Below are 19,589 nucleotides of genomic sequence, written 5' to 3' on the forward strand. Positions count from 1 at the left end.
CAAGTGGCAGCGCCAGAATTAAAACCCAGGTCCTTCTGACTCCCAGGCCCGAGCTCTATCCACCAGACCACTCTGCTTCTCCTTTTGCAGGGCTTCCAAAAACACATGGATCCTGAGTCACTCAGCTCAAGTTACCTTTGCTAAAAGGTAGCTGGCCATTCAAACAGATAGCTTGCCTTGGTTCCTGCCTTTTCTCACTCTGCAGTGGCAAAAGTTAGAAAAGCTGCTCCGCGGGTGGGAGAGGGGCTGCTCTAGCTCCATTCTTCCCTTCTGTCCCCTGGCTAGAGATGGCCAGTGGTTCCCGTGCTCTGTTATACTGCAGCCTAGGAAACCCCTGCGTGGACTCTTCCCTTCCCTCTGCGGCGAGGAAAACCCACACGCCGGTGGTGTCCTGCCTCTCTGCCCGCCATGGGGAGCTTCACCCTTCCAGTCAATCATTCATTCATTCAGATTTATTGAGCATTTACTATGTGCAGAGCACTGTACTTAGCACTTGGGAGAGTACCATATAACAACAGACACATTCCTTGCCCACAGTGAGCTTACAGTCTAGCGGGGGAGACAGACATTAATATAAATGAATGACAGATATGGACATAAGTGCTGTGGGGCTGGGAGGGGGGATGAATAAGTAGAGCAAGTTAGGACCCTTCCCTCTGTTGGTCTGGGCAGAGGCAGCCGGGGGACACGGCTCACAGTGTGAGGCTCACGTGTGCTCCAAACTCACCTTTGCCACTCCGGGGCCTCACTGCTTTCAGTCAATCAGTGGAATTTGCTGAGCGCTTACAGTTGCAGAACACTGTACCTAGCATTCGGGAGCTTGCTCACTGTGCCGCCAGCTCGACTATCTCACCGCCGGCCCATTTGCCACATCCTCTCTCTGGCCAGGAATTCCCTCCCCCTTCATATATATGCCAGACCACCATTCCCCACTTCAAAGCATTTATTAAGGTCACATCTCCTCCAAGAGGCCTTCCCCGATTAAGCCTGCTTTTCCCTGACTCACTCTCCCTTTTGCCTTCTCTATGCACTTGGATCTGTACCTCAGCCCGACAGCAGGTATGTACCTATGTGTAATTTAGTTATATTAATGTCTGTCTCCCCTCTAGACTAAGCCCACTGTGAGGAGAAAGTGTGTCCATCAACTCTGTTGTACTGTACTCCCCCAAGCACTTAGTATGGTGTTCTGTACACAGAAGCGCTCAATAAATACTACTGATTGCCTGACAAAGCAGAGTTGATAGACCTGCCCATAAGGAGCTTACAATCTACAGGACTTTGAAGTACACAGGTAGGGGCTGGAGGAACGTGCTAACAGTGATTGGGGATCGTGGGAGGGAAGGTTCTGGATCCCTTTGTAAACAGTGACGAGCATAGTCTCCCGACAGCTCAGCAGAGCAAGAGTGAAGCACTAGACTACCTAACTCTGGACAGGACCAGATTCCAACCGAAACTGGGATGAGAGATCAGCACATTCCAGTTAGTACTTCCTCATTGCTGAGCCCAAGCAGGTTCCACCGGCAGGGCCTGATGAGTTCTCCCCATCTAGACTGTAAGCACGTTGTGGGCAGGGAATGAATCTGCTACACTGACCTCTCCCAAACACTTAGTACAGGGCTCTGTACACAGTAAGTACTCAAAAAATGATTGACTAACAGGCTTCCCATAACCTTCAAGGTGCCCTTAATTAAGTACTGCTTCATTCATTCATTTAATCGTATTTATTAAGGACTTACTATGTGCAGAGCACTGTACTAGGCCCTTGGGAAAGTACATACAACTATACAAAGATAAACAGTGACATTGCCTGCCCACAACAAGCTCACACCGTTTTGCCAGTATGGCACAACCACTCTCTCCCTGGGAGAATGAGACCACACTAGCTCTTCTTTGAGCAAGGAAAGAGCTCAACCTTACTCTGCTACTTAAAAGGGCTTTAAGGGTTTTTATTCTTGCCCTCAGCCCTGCCATTAGACCCCAACGGTCCCTCCTTACCAGACTGTCTTTTATCCCTCAGATTCAGGGTGGGTTGTTTTTATTCCTGCAAACTCCCCACAAAAGTCGAGTTTTTCCAATAGGAGCCTAGTCAATCACCATGGTAACATGAAAGCCTGGAAATGCCTGAATTAATTGCAAAACTTTAGCTTTGAGCAGTTAAAGACTGCTTCACAGAACAGAGCTAAGGTTCATTTGGCTAGTGAGGCAAACTTTCTATTCTTACGAGAGAAACAACAACAACAATTGTGGTACGTGTTAATTGCTTACTATGTGTCAAGCACTATATTAAGTGCTGGGGTAGATATGAGATAAATAGGTCCCACATGGGGCTCGCAGTCAAAGTATGAGGGAGAACAGAATCCCCATTTTATAGATGAGGGGACTGAGGTGCAAAGAAGTAAACTGTCTTGCCCAAAATCACACCGCAGGCAAGTGGCAGAGCTAGGATTAGAACCCGGATCCTCCGACTCCCAGGCCCAAATGCCCTCCATCTCACTTTTTTCATCCAGGCTAGGCTCCTGTGCAGAAAGAGGCGGCGAGCCCCCTCCAGCCCGGAAGGGGAAAAGAGAGCCAGGAAGCAGAGTCACGAAGGGCCTGGTTTCGTCCTTTCTTTTTCAAAGTTCCTCTCTCCTTTTGGCTACTCACCAAAGAATTACTGCGTATCTCAGTTCTATGTGCACAGTAGCGTCTACCTCATTTTCGGATTTTTTTTAAATTACTTTCTGATCCACGGAAGCTTTACTCTAAGAGAATCTTTACAAACTGATCTTGTTCCAAGGTATAGAGGGGCATTGTTAAGCTTCCTACGAAACAAAGGATGTTGATTTAACAAAGGATTAGGTGGTGTTGGGCTTCAGCTCTCACAAGCGGTTTGAAAGGTGGTAACCACTGCTACACTGTGCTGTAAAGACAGAAGCGTTAGGAGTCATGTGAAGCAGCGTGGCCTAAAGGATAGAGCACGGGCCTGGGAGTCAGAAAGGCCTGGGTTCTAATACCAGCTCTGCCACTTGGCTGTTGTGTGATCCCGGGCAAGTGAAGTTAACTTCCGAACTTCGCTGGGCTACAGTTCCCTCATCTATAAAATGGAGATTAAGGCCATGAGCCCCATGTCGGGCACGGCGGAGTCTGCCTTGATTAACTTGTATCTACCCCAATACTTAGTACAGTGCCTGGAATAAGCACTTAAATACCACAAAAAAAGCCAAATCTCAGATCTTTGTCAACATCATCATCCAATTAGAAAAAACAAGTTAACAGAGGGTTCACTAATAATAATAATGATGCTGGCATTTGTGAAGCACTTACTATGTTCAGAGCACTGTTCTAAGCGCTGGGGTAGATACAGGGTGATGAGGTTGTCCCACGTGGGGCTCACAGTCTTAATCCCCATTTTCCAGATGAGGGAACTGAGGCACAGAGAAGTGAAGTGACTTGCCCACAGTCACACAGCTGCCAAGTGGCTGAGCCGGGATTCGAAACCATGACCTCTGACTCCCAAGACCGGGCTCTTTCCGCTGAGCCAGGCTGCTTCACTATAAGCAAAGAACTGTATTAGTGTGGAGGGGGCAACTTCCTGGCTACCAGGTCGCAGCTGGGTGCATTTCCAGACCCTAGCCAAGGTCTTCCAATATAAGCAATGGGACTTTTTGAGAGCAACTCTCCCCCGTTGAGGAAACTGGGTTCTCCAGAGGAGGTGGAAGGGCCCTTTGGTCTGAGGCCGCCATCTAGTGGGCCAACAAGACTAAATCTGCACTCCCAACCTGGATTTCCTTTCCTCCTCCCAACGCAGAGCACAAGCCCCTTCTCCGCAGCTTCTGGGCAGAGCCCCCTTCCTCATTTACCCTTGGAAGCTCTTCGGGAGTCCCCGTGAACTCAGCCGAAGTCCTCCCGTGGGCCTGGCTCACCGCTGCGTGTGGAGTCGGATTCAGAAGGCGCACACGCAGTATTGGCCGGCATGTTCCGAGCCTTTTTTCCGTCAGTCGATCCTATTTATTGAGTGCTTACTGTGCGCACGGCACTGTACTAAGCGCTTGGGAGAGTACGATGCCATCAAATGACACATTCCCTGCGCACAACGAAGCTCGCAGCTTGCGAGCTTCATTTCCTCACAATCAGGGCCACAGGCTTAGGCCCAGACTCACCTACAGGGGTATTTCGGTAATGTAGGGGGATCCAGATGAACCCCAGAGCTCGTAACGATTCATGTCATGATATGGCAAAACAGAATCACAATTTTTCTGGGCCTCGGCTTCCTCATCTATAAATTGGGGATTCGATCAGCCTATTTTCCCTCCTACTTAGGCCGAGAGCCCCACGTGGGACAGGGAACTGTGTCTGACCTGATTAACTTGTATCTCCCCCAGTGTTTAGAAAAGAAAGGATAGAATAGTGCTTTGCTGGCAGAGTAAGTGCTTGATAAATATCATATAAAAATTAGATAATGGAGAAGTGTCTATTTCATGGAGTATAGGAAAGATGAAGACACGATCCCCTAGAAAAGCCAAACAAAATGTTGCGGCTCTGCAAATCTCCCGGAAAAGCCTCTCTCTGGATCACTTCTCTAAAAAAGTAATTCAGTCCACATCTCCCCACTCCTCAAGAAGCTCCAGTGGCTCCCCAACCACCTCTGAATTAAACAGAAACTCCTTGCCATCGGCTTTAAAAGCACTCGATCAGCTCTCGCCCTCCTACCTTACTTGCCTGATTTCCTACTATAACTCAGCCCACACACTTCACTCCTCTAACACTGTACTTCAAAACTCGCCTATCTCACCACTGACCCTTTGCCCATGTCCTCCTTCTGGTGTGGGAGTCCCTCCGCCTTCATGTATGACAGACCACCTCTCTCCCCACCTTCAAAGCCTTATTAAGAATCACATCTCCTCCAAGAGGCCTTCCCCGGCCTCCCCTCATTTCCCGACTCCCTCTCCCTTCTGCATCACCTATGCAGTTGGATCTGTACCCTTCAAACACTTGATATTCAATCAGTGGTATTCACTGAGGGTTTGCTGTGTGCAGAAGACTGTACCAAGGACTTGGGAGAGTACAACAGAGTTGGTAGACAAGTTTACCCTACCCTCGGCCCCACAACATTCACGTAATTTTATTTATTTGTAATGATGTCTGTCTCCCCCCGACTCTAGACTACGAGCTCGTTGTGGGCAGGGGATGTCACTGCTTATTGTTGTATTGTACTTTCCCAAGCGCTTAGTACCATGCTCTGCACACAGTAAGTGCTTAATAAATACGATTGAATGAATTTACAATAATATCCGTAATGCATTTTAGTGTCCATCTCCCCCTCTAGACTGTCAGCTCACTGTGGGTAGGGAATGTGTCTACCAACTCTGTGGGATTGAACTCTCCCAAGGGCTTAGTACTGTGCTCTGAACATAGTAAGCCCTCAATGAATGCCAGTGATTGATTAGATCTCCAAAAACAAGTAACCGGTTTTGAAGAACTTGCACTAAAAAAGACGGTCTGTCTTCGCCGTCGCATGGGGGAAAAAGAAAACCCAGGAAAATATCCAGATAAGATAAATGTCAGTTCTGACAAGAAAACCACTTCCACAGTAAAACCCCAAACAGCTGGCTCCCTCTTTCTCTTGGTCCCTTCCCTTCTGTGGTTGGGTTTCTCCCTGTCTGGGTCAGTTGCACGCACACACACAGTTTAAAGCCTCTCTTCTTGCAACTCTGCTGCAAAGAAATGAGGCAGCATGCTATCCCTGTGCTGGATCCAAAATATACACAGACAGATGAGGGGTGGGGAAAGCGCGCTTAGGAAAACGGGCTCTCCAAACATTTCTGCAGATGGAGCCACAACTGCAATCTACTGTCACCCTGTAGTGATGCTGGCTCCCTAGGACCAGCAGAGATGTAACTATCTCCTCAGAGCTCCCCTAAAATGAGCCTAAGCATTGCTCTCCTGCAGGACAGGATGCCTTTAGGACTTCCCAAAAGCCCAATCCATTGCTGTTTTTCCATTATCCCCTTTACCTCAGACTCCTCCAGTTCCACCCAAACCTGTTTTTACACTGCCTGTTTTTTCCTCATATAGTCCAAGCCAACACGATTGACCCTATTTGGCATAAAGAATCGGGCACAGTGTCTGCCTCGGTGAGAACACCGAATTCCCATCAAAACATCCTGTCATTACGGCATCCATGATCTTAACATGGCGGGGCCTAAGTCTCAGAGAATCGGCAACAGGGAAAATTTTAAGCCAAAGAGTACACACAGAGAAACACTCCTGATTTTCTGCAGATGGAGGCTACTAAAATCTTAGGAGTAATGAAATTACTGGACATCCACTGGGTCTAATGGACCTGGGCTTGGATCCCAGGATCAAGCCCTTGCCAAGGAGCAGGAGTCCCATTCATTCATTCAATAGTATTTATTGAGCGCTATGTGCAGAGCACTGTACTAAGCGCTTGGGATGAACAAGTCGACAACAGATAGAGACAGTCCCTGCCGTTTGATGGGCTTACAGTCTAATAGGGGGAGATGGACAGACAAGAACAATGGCAATAAATAGAGTCGAGGGGAAGAACATCTCGTAAAAACAATGGCGACTAAATAGAATCGAGGTGATGTACAATTCATTAACAAAATAAATAGGGTAATGGAAATATATACAGTCGAGCGGACGAGTACAGTGCTGTGGGGATGGGAAGGGAGAGGTGGAGGAGCAGAGGGAAAAGGGGAAAAAGAGGATTTAGCTGCGGAGAGATAAAGGGGGGGTGGCAGAGGGAGTAGAGGGAGAAGAGGAGCTCAGTCTGGGAACGCCTCTTGGAGGAGGTGAGTTTTAAGTAGGGTTTTGAAGAGGAGAAGAGAATCAGTTTGGCGGAGGTGAGGAGGGAGGGTGTTCCAGGACTGCGGGAGGATGTGGCCCGGGGGTCGACGGCGGGATAGGTGAGACCGAGGGACAGTGAGGAGGTGGGCGGCAGAGGAGCGGAGCGTGCAGGGTGGGTGGTAGAAAGAGAGAAGGGAGGAGAGGTAGGAAGGGGCAAGGTGATGTAGAGCCTTGAAGCCAAGAGTGAGGAGTTTTTGTTTGGAGCGGAGGTCGATAGGCAACCACTGGAGTTGTTTAAGAAGGGGAGTGACACACCCAGATCGTTTCTGCGGGAAGATGAGCCGGTCAGCGGAGTGAAGAATAGACTGGAGCGGGGCGAGAGAGGAGGAAGGGAGGTCTCACTATAAACCCTACAACTACCTGACACTGATATGCCTCAGAGGATTCCTGCATCAAAAATTCTCAAAAAAAAAAAAGAAAAACAAACCCCAGTGACGATGCCCTCTGAAACTTCCTAACCCCTTCATCTATTTTCCTTGTTTGTCCCTGCTCCCCATCTACCATTCACCCTCTTGGAAACAATGACCCTGCCGTAATCAGTTTTGTTCTCCTTTCATAGCTCCACCAGAGAAGCCCCAGAAGACTATTTCCTCTATAAGTTTTCCAGAACACAGCGCTATAAACACGAGCCATGGAAATCACTAAAACATCCAAAGCTTTCCAAAGGTACTGGCAATTCACTAGGGTTCCTTGTCTTGGGATGTGAGGCAGCCAGAACCGGCCAAAATACCAGACCAAGAAAATCTGGAACACGTTTGCATCCGTAGTGCAGTTTCTGAACTGTAATTAATTTTCAAGTTGTCCCTACTCGGTCCACAGCTTGGGGATATGGATTTTAAAAATTCTAAATGGAAGTCTGATGTGAGGGGAGGGGACTACCTGTGGGAGAGAGAAGATGGTTGAGATTCCATGGGCCTAGTCTACCCTTGTCTCCTTGAGCAGGTTGCCAATGGACATGGTTTCTCTTATGTGGAAGCTTGACCACTAGGGACTATTCCTTTGACCACAGCTATGTTTCCCACAAGCCAAAGGAAAGCTAGCAGATGGCAAAGACCTCTGACCCCAACCCCACCCCACTGTTTGGGGGATGAGGGGAGAACCAAAGACATAAAGAGTTACATGCTGCTATATTTTCCACCAGCACCCCCCAAAAAATTCCATAGCCTAGGAAACCTAAAAATGAGACAGAAGACATATGGCTCCTCACACCGGTTTCTTGGTCCAATACCGTTTGCTCATCCTTACTGCGAACCCAGAAGGAAGAGAAACAGTAAAGCCCATAAATGGGTTCCAAATATTGTCCCTTTTTAGAAAAGAATTTCACCCTGCTTCCTAAGGAAAGGGACAAACCCAAGAATGTCAATGTGATTTCCTCGGTTTCACTGAGGGCATGTTCTTTTTAGATTTAAGGTTAAGCCTCATAGCGTCCACTGGGTAATCGCAGAAGGGCATTTTTCTACCTCATGGGATCTCGGCTCAATTTTCTGTTTTTCCTTCTTGCCTTCCAAAAAAATCCCAATTCATCAGCTTTTTCTAGGCATATGGTCAAGACCACACAACAACCGAGAGCGATGGCGACTAGTTAGTTTCTAACCCAGGATCACACCCTGGATACTGCTCAGCCCTTTCTTATAACCACTCTACTAACCCCATCCTACCATTTTTTGACAGGACAAAAGGTAGTGGTCTCGAGCCTTGTGTTTTAGGACGGGGAGAGGTGTTGTTTTTTTTGTTCGTGAAGCTCATTGAATAGAAACATTGCTGGGAAAAAAATCAAAGAGGAGAGCATGGCAACATGAATATTTGAAACTTTGGGCACTAACACCGAAATGCTTACTCCACATTTGACCAATTCCATTCCCAAATTTGATAAAATGCCTGCCTCATTCCACTCCTCCCCACAATGCAAACTGCCTGATTCTGGCCTCTCCTAAAGCTGGAACTAACACGGTTCCCTCTGGGGACACCAAAAAAATCCCATCTTCAGTTCTCCTGCTGATCAAGATCCCAAATTTCTGGGTTGTAGGACATTTTAATGATGGCACCTTCCCATAGGGGAAGTAAGAGGGAAGAAAAGTAAGGTGCTGATCAGTTATGACAATGAAGAAGTTGATTAAGGACCAAATTCAACCAGCTTTCAACATACTGAGACAAGTATTCGGAGGACCACTGTGGCCTGGTGGAAAGAGCACGGGCTAGGAGTCGGAGGACCTGGGTTCTAATTCCGGCTCTCTCAACTCCTTGCCATGTGACCTTGGGCAAGTCACTTAACTGAGGCATAGAAAAGTTCCTCTGTTCTTCCTCCTGCTTAGACTGAGTCCCATGTGGAACAGGGACTGTGCCCAACCTAATTAACTTTTACCTACCCCAGAATAGGAACAGTTTTTGACATAAAAAATGCTTAACAAATACCATTAAAAAAACTACAAAGAGCTCCCACATTGATCGGCCGCCAGCTTGGGAGATTAAAATCAAAGGAAGTTGGACTGGGATTTCTCTCCTTGATAAACACGGCAGGGTCACCTGGTAAGACAAATCAATTTTCTTGGGGCTGCTTTTAGAGACAGAGGTACACAAAACTGTAACAATCATTTCCTCAGAATAAGCCAGGCAACTGTACTTACTGAATGCCTGGGATGTGCAAAGCACTGTACCAAGTGCTGAGGCTAGACCAAAGCTAGTTTAAACCAGGGAGTTTCGTTGCTGTGCATGATCCTGTTGTTAGATAACTGCCAATTACAAAGCCCCATTTATACATGGCATACAACAACAACAACATAACTCTTGTCTTCCCCTAAATTAAAGCCATTCAAAATTGAGTACCAATCAATTAACGGTATTTTTGAGCACATCCTGAGTACAGAGCACTGTACTAAGCGCTTGGGAGAGTACAATACCACAGAGGTGGTAGACACAGGAACCTGCCCACAAGAAGCAGTCAGTGCAGCCTAGTGGATAAAGCCCAGGCCTGGGAGACTGAAGGACCTGGGTTCTAAACCCAGATGTGCTGTGTGATCTCGGGCAAATCACTAAACTCCTCTGGGCCTTGGTTCCCTCATCTGTGAAATGGGGATTAAGACTTTGAGCCCCATGTGGGACATGGACCTGATTACCTTGTAATCCAGTACTTAGCAACCCAGTACTTAGTACAGTGCCTGGCACATAGTAAGCACTTAAATACCTTTTTTTAAAAAGCCATTACGGCCATTAATTCTTCCCTCTCTGAAACCTTCTGTTCACGAGCAAGGGGAAAGAGTCAGTCAGCCAATAGTATTTACTGAGCACTTACTGTGTGCAGAGCACTGTACTAAGTGCTTGGGAAAGTACACAATAACACATTCCCTGCCCACAATGATTTTACAGTCTAGAGGGCTGTCTTCCATGACACCAATGTCTTCTAGAAGACTCTACCTGGCCTTTAGAAGATCTTGATGCCGGCCACAGTTGGGAAACATCTTGCATTAGATGACAATCACCAGACCCCAGGGGTGGTAGCAGGAATGAGCACCCCTTCTACTCCATCAGCAGAGACTGCGGTGGACGGCAGTCCCAGGAGTGAAGGTAAATAAATTCAAGGGATGGTAGGCATCCCACGATACCTTGAAAGACTCCTAAATTAGAACCAGTCGGCATGGCCTAGTGGATAGAGCACGTGTTTGGGAGTCAGAAGGTTCTGGGTTCTAATCTCGGCTCCTCCAAGTGTCTGCTGTGTGACTTTGGCAAGTCACTTCACTTCTCTCGGCCTCAGTTCCCTCATCTGTCAAATGGGGATTAGGACTGTAAATTCTTTGTGGGGAGGGAATGTGTCTGTTCACTGTTGTACTGTACTCTCCCAAGTGCTTAGTATAGTGCTTTACATGCAGTAAGCGCTCAGTAAATACCACTGAACGACTGTGAGCCCCATGTGGGAAAGGGACTCTGTCCAACTTGTATCATTCCGAGCACTTAGTACAGTGCCTGGCACATAATGAGCACTTAAATACCACAGCCAGTGGAGCCCCTAGCAGGGCCCAGCTCCAGACCCATTGAACTCCAGGACCACCCAGGGCTTAGAGGAACCCAGTAGCAAGCCACAGTCATGACTCCTCTGCCCCAGAGCCGACCTAATCTGGATGTTACGCCCCAGGGACCCAGGCCCGTTCCACTGCTTCGAGAACAGCTTGGAAAACAAATAAACGTCAGGACCCACAGAAATTTTGGTCGACAAAATTCCCATTGATTCATTCCCCCCCACTCATTTTCACATCCACATTAAGCAGCTAAAAGAAAATCGCGTGTCGGCCAACAGTCCCAAGTTTTTCAATTTCAAGGGGATTTGTTTTTCTGGGGTAAATGATGGGAAAGGCAAAGATTTATTTTAGGCCCTGAATATACTGGCATGCACCGATCTGTGTAACTGGATTAAGCCCATGTAAACACACACACATACACCTGGAAGAGGAAACCTTGCATCTGACATCCTGTTCTCATGACAGACAAAGAAGAAACAAAAACAAATAAAAGAATATAAAGTTATGATCCAATTTCCTGCCAGTTCTGGAGGGAATGAGAAGAGGAGAGATGATCTCACTTTCGCTTCAACAGCTAAATACGCTGTGCTACAAAGAACATTCTGGTCTGCAAGAGAGAAGGGGGCTCTACTTGAAAGGTGGAGAATTTGAAAAATTATTTTTCATGTCTTTTGGGGCAGTGTGGCCTAATGGAAAGAACACGAGCCTGGGAGTCAGAGGACGTGGGTTCTAGTCCCGGCTCTGCCACTTGCCTGCTGTGATCTTAAGCAGGTCACTTCACTTCTCTGGGAGTCAGTTACCTCACCTATAAAATGGGGATTAACCTGTTTCTATTGCAGGCTTAGTACAGTGCCTGATACATACTAAGTGCTTAACAAATGCCATTAAAAAGGAAAAAGCACCTGTTGTCCCATGAAAAGCATTACCAAGAATGGAAGGCTCACCCAGGATTATCTGTGCATGCTCAGCTAGACTGATGAGTGATTGTACATATGGGAGAAGAGTGCAGAATTTGACTCAGCTTACAAAACCAAAAGACTACTTCTGAGAGGGAACTCTTCTGCCAGTAAAATCAGAAGAAAGGAGAGAAAAGGCAATCCGCCTGCATTTTGGCAGCTTCCAGTCTTTTTAATCTCTGCCATCTGCAACCTTCTCACCTGGATGCAAAGACACACTCCAGTGACTGTTCAAATTAAGAATTCCTTAAGGGGGATTTTAATAACTCATAAATTACCATGTGTCATGGTGGGGGCTCCAGGAAGTCACCTTCAAGCCATCAATAGGTACAATGAGGCAAACGAGAACAAAGCTCTGGGCTTCCAAATCTTTAAGTTCTACAGATTCAGTGAGTCACCTTGGAAGTCTTGAAAAGAAATGCTGTCGATAAACCATTGGGCCACTACTAAATATCTTCCCCCTCAGCTAACCACGCCACATTATTGACAACATTCAGGGGTAAAGTCAAACTGAGGCCACGGTCATTAAGGCTTGACAACTGAAGGTTGGCTTTTATCTGAATCACTGTCCTAGGCTGACAGACTGTGGTTCCCAGGCCTGGGAGAAAGATCATTGTATGCCTAGGGGTAAGAGCACAGGCTTGGGAGCCAGAGGACCTGGGTTCTAATCTTGGTTTCATCTTATGCCTAGTGGCAAGAGCACAGGCTCGGGAGGCAGAGGACCTGGGTTCTAATCCCTGTTCCACCACTTGTCTGCTGTGTAACCTTGGGTAAACCACTTAACTTCTCTGTGCCTCAATTACCGCTCCTATAAAATGGAGATTAAGACTGAGCCCCATGTGGGACAGAGACTGTGTCCAACTTGATTACCTTCTATCTACTGCAGTGCTTAGAACAGTGTTTAGCACATAGTAAATGCTTAATAACATAATAATTACTATCATATTATTTCCAACACTGGATTGGGTGGGGGGGGGGTCAGTCATGGTAATACAGAGAGGCCCACTTTACAACTGTTTATATAGTTCAACCCCTAGTCCACAAAGAGGCAGGAAATTAAAATAAACCACTTCTGATGGCCTTCCCAGGACCTTCTCTATAGTGGCTTTAATTTGGATCTGCTTCTTCATAAGCACACTAATGTCCTAGGACATAGTCACTAATAGGCAAATAACTTCAACCTTCTTTCCTCCCAAACTCTTACCTACAGCTTCTAAAGGGAATGACCCTGATTGTTTTGAGTTCCACCTTGTTTTCCTTCCTCCTGCCCAGCCTCTGCTGGAGGTGCAGTGGCTTGGGGGAAATGGAAGAAAAGGCACAGGACTATCCACTGATTGGCTAGTCAGCCCCTTAATTATCATTAGCTCACTAACTCTTCAATTAAAGACAGCATCAAGTCCAAGATCAGAGCCAAAACAAAAATCCTCTAGTTCAAAAGGTCATTGCGAGCAGAGAACACATTTGTTAATTCTGTTGTAATCTCCCAAGCGCTTAATACAGTGCTCTGCACATAGTAAGCACTCAATAAATACCATTTATTCAACATTTTCAGGCCAATGTAAAGGGGAAGTAGGTTCCAGGTGCCGCTCTGCTAAAGAATCAGCGTAAGTAAAGGACTGTGGCAGAGGTTTGCAGATACAAGGAGATGAGGTTTCAAGTGGCGCATAATCAATTTTCCCACTTACGGGTTCTCGGCCATCCATGGCTTCCATCCACAATCTTCGGTCCTCTTCAGATATCGCCTGCATGGTAATGATGCCTGGCCTGCAGAGAAATGGGAGGAAGGGTGGTAAAAATTCAGAAGCAAAGAAGTAGATAATGGTAAAGGTAACCCTAATGGGGGCTGGGGAGCTTCCCCAAATGAGGCTCCGGAACAAGGAAAGAATTTGAATTAAAGGGTTCAGCATGGGAGCTAGGCCTGGGCTCTCTCTGTTATCCTGCACCTTTTTTCCCCAGGAGAACACAAAATCACATTTTAAGCTTACAGTAAGCCCTTCCATTTTACAGAGATAAGTGCTGCCAGCCCATTAATGGTCCCTGATTTACCGGGAGGGGAAAAAAAAAAAAGCTGACACAGGGAGGCAAGGAAAACCTGCCCAGGGTCACAGTGAGGGAGAAGTGGCAGGCAGATCCAGAAAAGAAACCCTGCATTCCTGACTTGCAGCCATCTACTTCCTCACTCTACCTCAGTTTGGGCAAAGGTTTAATTGAATTTTGGGAGGCATTCTACCAGATAGGTAACCCACACTTAAAAAGACTCTCAGGAAACCCAAAAGCAGCAGTGCTGTATCAACTGCTATACTCTGGGAGTATGCACTGTGTGGACATATAGTACCTGCACAGAAACAGGAATCAAGATTTTGCTAGCCTAGAAAGCACAGTCTGTTTTCACTGCTCCTAGAAGAACAAAATCTCTCCCTTCTCTCTTCTTCAGCTTGGCCACTTCCACCCAGAAGAGGCTTGGGAGAAAGGAGGAGGAGGAGATGTCTCTAACTCCTGGGCCACTGGATGTTTGGACACTTGGATACATACCTGCAAGTATTTTTGATGATCATGAGCTTCTCCAACATAATATGAACAGAACGTTACATCATCAGATTCATTTAGAAACAAGTTCCAGACACCCATATTTCCTACTTCAGTCTGACAATCTCCACCATCAACAAGTGTTCAACTCAGTGCACTGTGCTCAACTATTAAGGATACAAGTACATCAATCGTATTTATTGAGCACTTACTATGTACAGAGCACTGTACCAAGCATTTGAATATAAGTTGGTAGACATGTTCCCTGACCACAGCAAGCTCACAGTCTAGCGGGGGAAGGCGGGCATTAATATAAACGAATTACAGATATGTATATAAATGCTTTTGGGACTTGGGGTGGGGGGGATGTTTGAATATGTTTGAATAAAGGGTGCAAATCCAACTGCAAGAATGATGCAGAAGACAGTGGCAGAAGAGGAAATGAGGGTTTAGTCAGGGAAGGCCTCGTGGAGGAGATGTGATTTTAATAATGTTTTGAATTGTGGGGAGAATGATCATCTGTTGGATATGAGGAGGGAAGGCATTCCAGGTCCGAGGCAGGGCATGGGTAAGAGGTTGGTGGCAAGATAGACATGATCAAGGTACAACAGAGGAGTGTTGACATCAGAGGAGTGAAGTGTGTTGCCTGGGTATGGTAGGAAAGCAGCGAGGTAAGATGAGGTGGGCAAGGTGATTGAGTGATTTAAAGCTGAAGGCAAGGAGTTTCTGTTTGAAGCAGAGGTGGATTCATTCATTCAATTGTATTTATTAAGCACTTACTCTGTGCAAAGCACTGTACTAAGCACTTGGGAGAGTACAATATAATAACAGAAACATTCCTGCCCACAATGAGCTCACAATCTAGATGGGCAACCACTGGAGCTTCTTGAGGAATGGACAAATATGGACTGAACAGTTTGATAGAAAAATGTTCTGAGCAGCAGTGTCACATGGACTGAAGTGGAATGGATTAAAATCCATAATCTGACTTGAGGAGACTAAAAGACAATGGACACAAGATGGCCAAAGGAATCACCAGAATAATTGTACAGACTAAGTACATTATAAGAATTTATCAAAGGTTGCAAATTTTCCAGGTGGAAAGAAGATGAGTGGGATTAATTGGGGAGCACTTCCTGAAAAGGCTGAGCCTGAGCTATGATTTACAGGCTGGAAGAGAGGAGGTGGTATAGTAGTCGGGAGGAGCCTGGCTATTCTAATATGGCAAGGCCTGGGCAAGGGCACAAAACCGATCAGGGTTGAAAAGAGCTTGCCGGGAAGGGAGAATGTGAGCTGGACTGCAGCAGGAGATAAGAAGGTTGGAGTCTGCAGGTAGAGAATAGGGAAGGGTCCCACATCAATGCAAAACATCCCACCCTGCCCTCAACCGGATTGCCACTCAGTTGTCTGCTGTCACTGTTTTCCTGTCCCTCTCCTGTCTCTCCATTCCCTCTGTGGGGACCAGGTGGGCAGGAAATCTATAGGACTGGGTTTTGTATCTTGGAGGAGGCTGGGTTGTTAGCAGTATACAACCTCAATAGGAAAACAGGTTAGGGTCTTCATGTTTTAATAATGTTGGTATTTAAGCGCTTACTATGTGCAGAGCACTGTTCTAAGCGCTGGGGTAGATACAGGGTAATCAGGTTGTCCCACATGAGGCTCACAGTTAATTCCTACTTTACAGATGAGGTAACTGAGGCACAGAGAAGTTAAGTGACTTGCCCACAGTCACACAACTGACAAGTGGCAGAGTAGGAACCTTGGCTTCACGGACTCTGTCCTCTCCTGGTTCTCCTCTTACCTCTCTGGCCGATCATTCTCGGTCTCCTACGCTGGAGCCTCCTCCCCCTCCCATCCTTTAACTGTTGGAGTTCCTCAAGGGTCAGTTCTTGGCCCTCTTCTGTTCTCCATTTACACTCACTCCCTCGGTGAACTCATCCGCTCTCACGGCTTTGACTACCATCTCTACGCAGATGACACGCAGATCTACATCTCCGCCCCGTCCTCTCCCCCTCCCTTCAGGCTCGCATCTCCTCCTGCCTCCGGGACGTCTCCACCTGGATGTCGGCCCGCCACCTAAAACTCAACATGAGCAAGACTGAGCTCCTCATCTTCCCTCCCAAGCCCGGTCCGCTCCCAGACTTCTCCATCACCGTGGATGGCACGACCATCCTTCCCGTCCCGCAGGCCCGCAATCTCGGTGTCATCCTTGACTCGTCCCTCTCGTTCACCCCACACATCCTATCCGTTACCAAGACCTGCCGGTTTCACCTCTACGATATCGCCAAGATCCGCCCTTTCCTCTCCACCCAAACGGCTACCTTACTATTACGGGCTCTTGTTATATCCCAGCTAGACTACTGTGTCAGCCTTCTCTCTGACCTCCCTTCCTCCTCTCTCGCCCCGCTCCGGTCTATTCTTCACTCCGCTGCCCGGCTCATCTTCCCGCAGCAACGATCTGGGCATGTCACTCCCCTTCTTAAACAACTCCAGTGGTTGCCTATCGACCTCCGCTCCAAACAAAAACTCCTCACTCTAGGCTTCGAGGCTCTCCATCACCTTGCCCCTTCCTACCTCTCCTCCCTTCTCTCTTTCTACCGCCCACCCCGCACGCTCCGCTCCTCTGCCGCCCACCTCCTCGCCGTCCCTCGGTCTCGCCTATCCCGCCGTCGACCCCCGGGTCACGTCCTCCCGCGGTCCTGGAACGCCCTCCCTCCTCACCTCCGCCAAACTGATTCTCTTTCCCTCTTCAAAACCTTACTTAAAAATCACCTCCTCCAAGAGGCGTTCCCAGACTGAGCTCCTCTTCCCCCTCTACTCCCTCTGCCATCCCCCCTTTACCTCTCCGCAGCTAAAGCCTCATTTTCCCCTTTTCCCTCTGCTCCTCCACCTCTCCCTTCCCATCCCCACAGCACTGTACTCGTCCGCTCAACTGTATATATTTTCGTTACCCTATTTATTTTGTTAATGAATTGTACATTGCCTTGATTCTATTTAGTCGCCATTGTTTTTACGAGATGTTCTTCCCCTTGACGCTGTTTAGTGCCATTGTTCTTGTCTGTCCGTCTCCCCCGATTAGACTGTAAGCCCGTCAAACGGCAGGGACTGTCTCTATCTGTTGCCGACTTGTTCATCCCAAGCGCTTAGTACAGTGCTCTGCACATAGTAAGCGCTCAATAAATACTATTGAATGAATAGGAATTCAAACCCATGACCTCTGACTCCCAAGCCTGGGCTCTTTCCACTGAGCCACGCTGCTTTTGCCCAGCAGCTCAGTGAAATCTCACTGCACTGATGGGTAACTCTGGGAAGAGCAGTTAAGACTTTGGGTTTGATCTGCAGGACAAAAGGGAGTTCACTAAAGAGGTGAGAATGCAGAAGCCCCTTGACTGAAAAATTGTGGGCATTCACAGTTCCTACATTTTGATCTTCGGGAAAACCCAGGCAAAATGCAATCAAAAATCTTTTCCTGCTGTCCCTTAGTCTCTCGTCCTCTTCCCGCTGTACCTATTCATACCCAAAACGGGGAAAGAGAGTAGAAGAAAACTAGGAATATTGATTCCCAATTTTGATTTTACAACAACTACTGCATAAGAGATGTCAGTAATTCCCCTAGCCACTAGCTCTGTCTACTAGTGCCTGGCAACGCACTCTCTTTCCTTCTCAGAAATTATGCTTCTCAGAAGTCAGCCCCATTCCCAATCAGTCAGTGTTTGTTCAGTTGGGTGGACCAGTCTCGGTTGCCGCCGATAGGCACCTGGAGACATGTTACCATAATAATTGTGGTATTTAAGCATTTACTATGTGCCAGTCACTGTACTAGGCACTGGGGAAGATAATTGGGTTGGACACTGTCCCTGTCCCACATAGGGCACACATCTTCATCTCCCTTCTACAGATGAGGTAGCTGAGGCTGAGAGAAGTGAAGTGACTTACCTAAGGTCACACAGCAGAAAAGTGGCAGAGCAAGCAATGGAACCCAGGTCCTTCTGACTCCCAGGCCCATGCTCTATCCACTAGGCCATGCTGCCCCTCAGAGTCAGTGCTTCAGTCCCAGGGCCAGGAATTTTGTTTTCCTCTCTCCCCAACAATGAGCTTCACCAGGGTCAAATTACTCTGTAATGGGTCAATATACTCCAGCAGCTGGGTCATGAATCACCTTCAACACCAGCCTGTTTCCTTCTCTCTCATCCAGCAGTGTCTCTTCCTCGGGCATCATTCCTGCCCCAAACCCTTTCTAGAGGACAGGTCTGAAAGCATTTCTTGTTGAGTAGGCTGTATGACCTTAGGCAAGTCATTTAACTTCTCTACAGCTCAGTTACCTCACCTGTAAAATGAGGATTAAGGCTGTGAGCCCCACGTTGGATATGGACTCTGATACCTGATATCTACCCCAGCGCTTAGTACCGTGCCTGGCACATAGTAGGCACTTAAATACCATAAGAAAGTAGGAACCTTACTACGAAAGCAGGTCTATAAGCAGTAAGACATTAATGCCATCTATTGATGTACTAAGCACTGGAGAGAATACAGTAGGTGGTGTAGACACAACCCCTGATGTGAACAAGTTTACAAGCTAGTCGGGGGGACAGACATTGAAATAAATTACAGGTAGCAACAGTGTATAAGGACATGTGCATAAATGGCTGTGGGGTGAATATCAAAGTGATTAGAGGGGACACACAAATTTAAGTGCACAAATGACTCAGAAAAGGAGAGAATAGAGAAGGGAGGTGAGAGATTAGTCAGAAAAGGCGATAGGTGATATGTAGGGCTTGAAGATGGAAAAAAACAGTGGTCTGTCAGATATGAAGGGAGAGGCAGTTCCAGATTGGAGGGAGGGCATGAGCAAGGGGACAGTAGTGAGAGACAAGTGTAAGGGACAACACATCCTTTGGTGTTAGACAAGTGAAGTGTGACGGCTGAGTTGTAGTGGAAGAAGAGCAAGGTTAGGTAAGAAGGAGTAAGCTGAGTGTCTTAGAGCCTATGGTGAGGAATTCATGTTTCATGTGGACAAGGATGGATCACTATTTGAGGTTTCTGAGCAGTGGGAAGACATCTGACAAGTTACTTTTTAGAAAAATGATACGAGCAGCAGAGTGAAGTATGAAGTAGAGAGGAGAGAGGCCAGAGGCAAAGCAGCAGTGTGGCCTAATGAAAAGAGCACGGACCTGAGAATCAGAAGACCAGGGTTCTAATCTGTGTGACCTTGGGCAAGTAACTTCAGTTCTCTGGGCCTCAGCTACCT

The 19,589-nt window shown here is 47.2% G+C and overlaps 1 protein-coding gene across 3 annotated transcripts in view; it reads right to left on the reverse strand.

Annotated features, from left to right (window-relative positions):
• Positions 1 to 19,589, reverse strand: part of ARHGAP26 (Rho GTPase activating protein 26) — a 472,294-nt gene that overhangs the window by 256,125 nt on the left and 196,580 nt on the right. For all 3 annotated transcript variants that reach the window (XM_029050709.2, XM_029050708.1, XM_029050712.1), the window contains exon 11: positions 13,501 to 13,579. In XM_029050709.2, coding sequence (XP_028906542.1) covers positions 13,501 to 13,579 — 79 coding nt within the window. The remainder of the gene's footprint in view (positions 1 to 13,500; positions 13,580 to 19,589) is intronic.

Source organism: Ornithorhynchus anatinus, chromosome X1 (genome assembly GCF_004115215.2).
Source record: "Ornithorhynchus anatinus isolate Pmale09 chromosome X1, mOrnAna1.pri.v4, whole genome shotgun sequence".
Taxonomy (NCBI): domain Eukaryota; kingdom Metazoa; phylum Chordata; class Mammalia; order Monotremata; family Ornithorhynchidae; genus Ornithorhynchus; species Ornithorhynchus anatinus.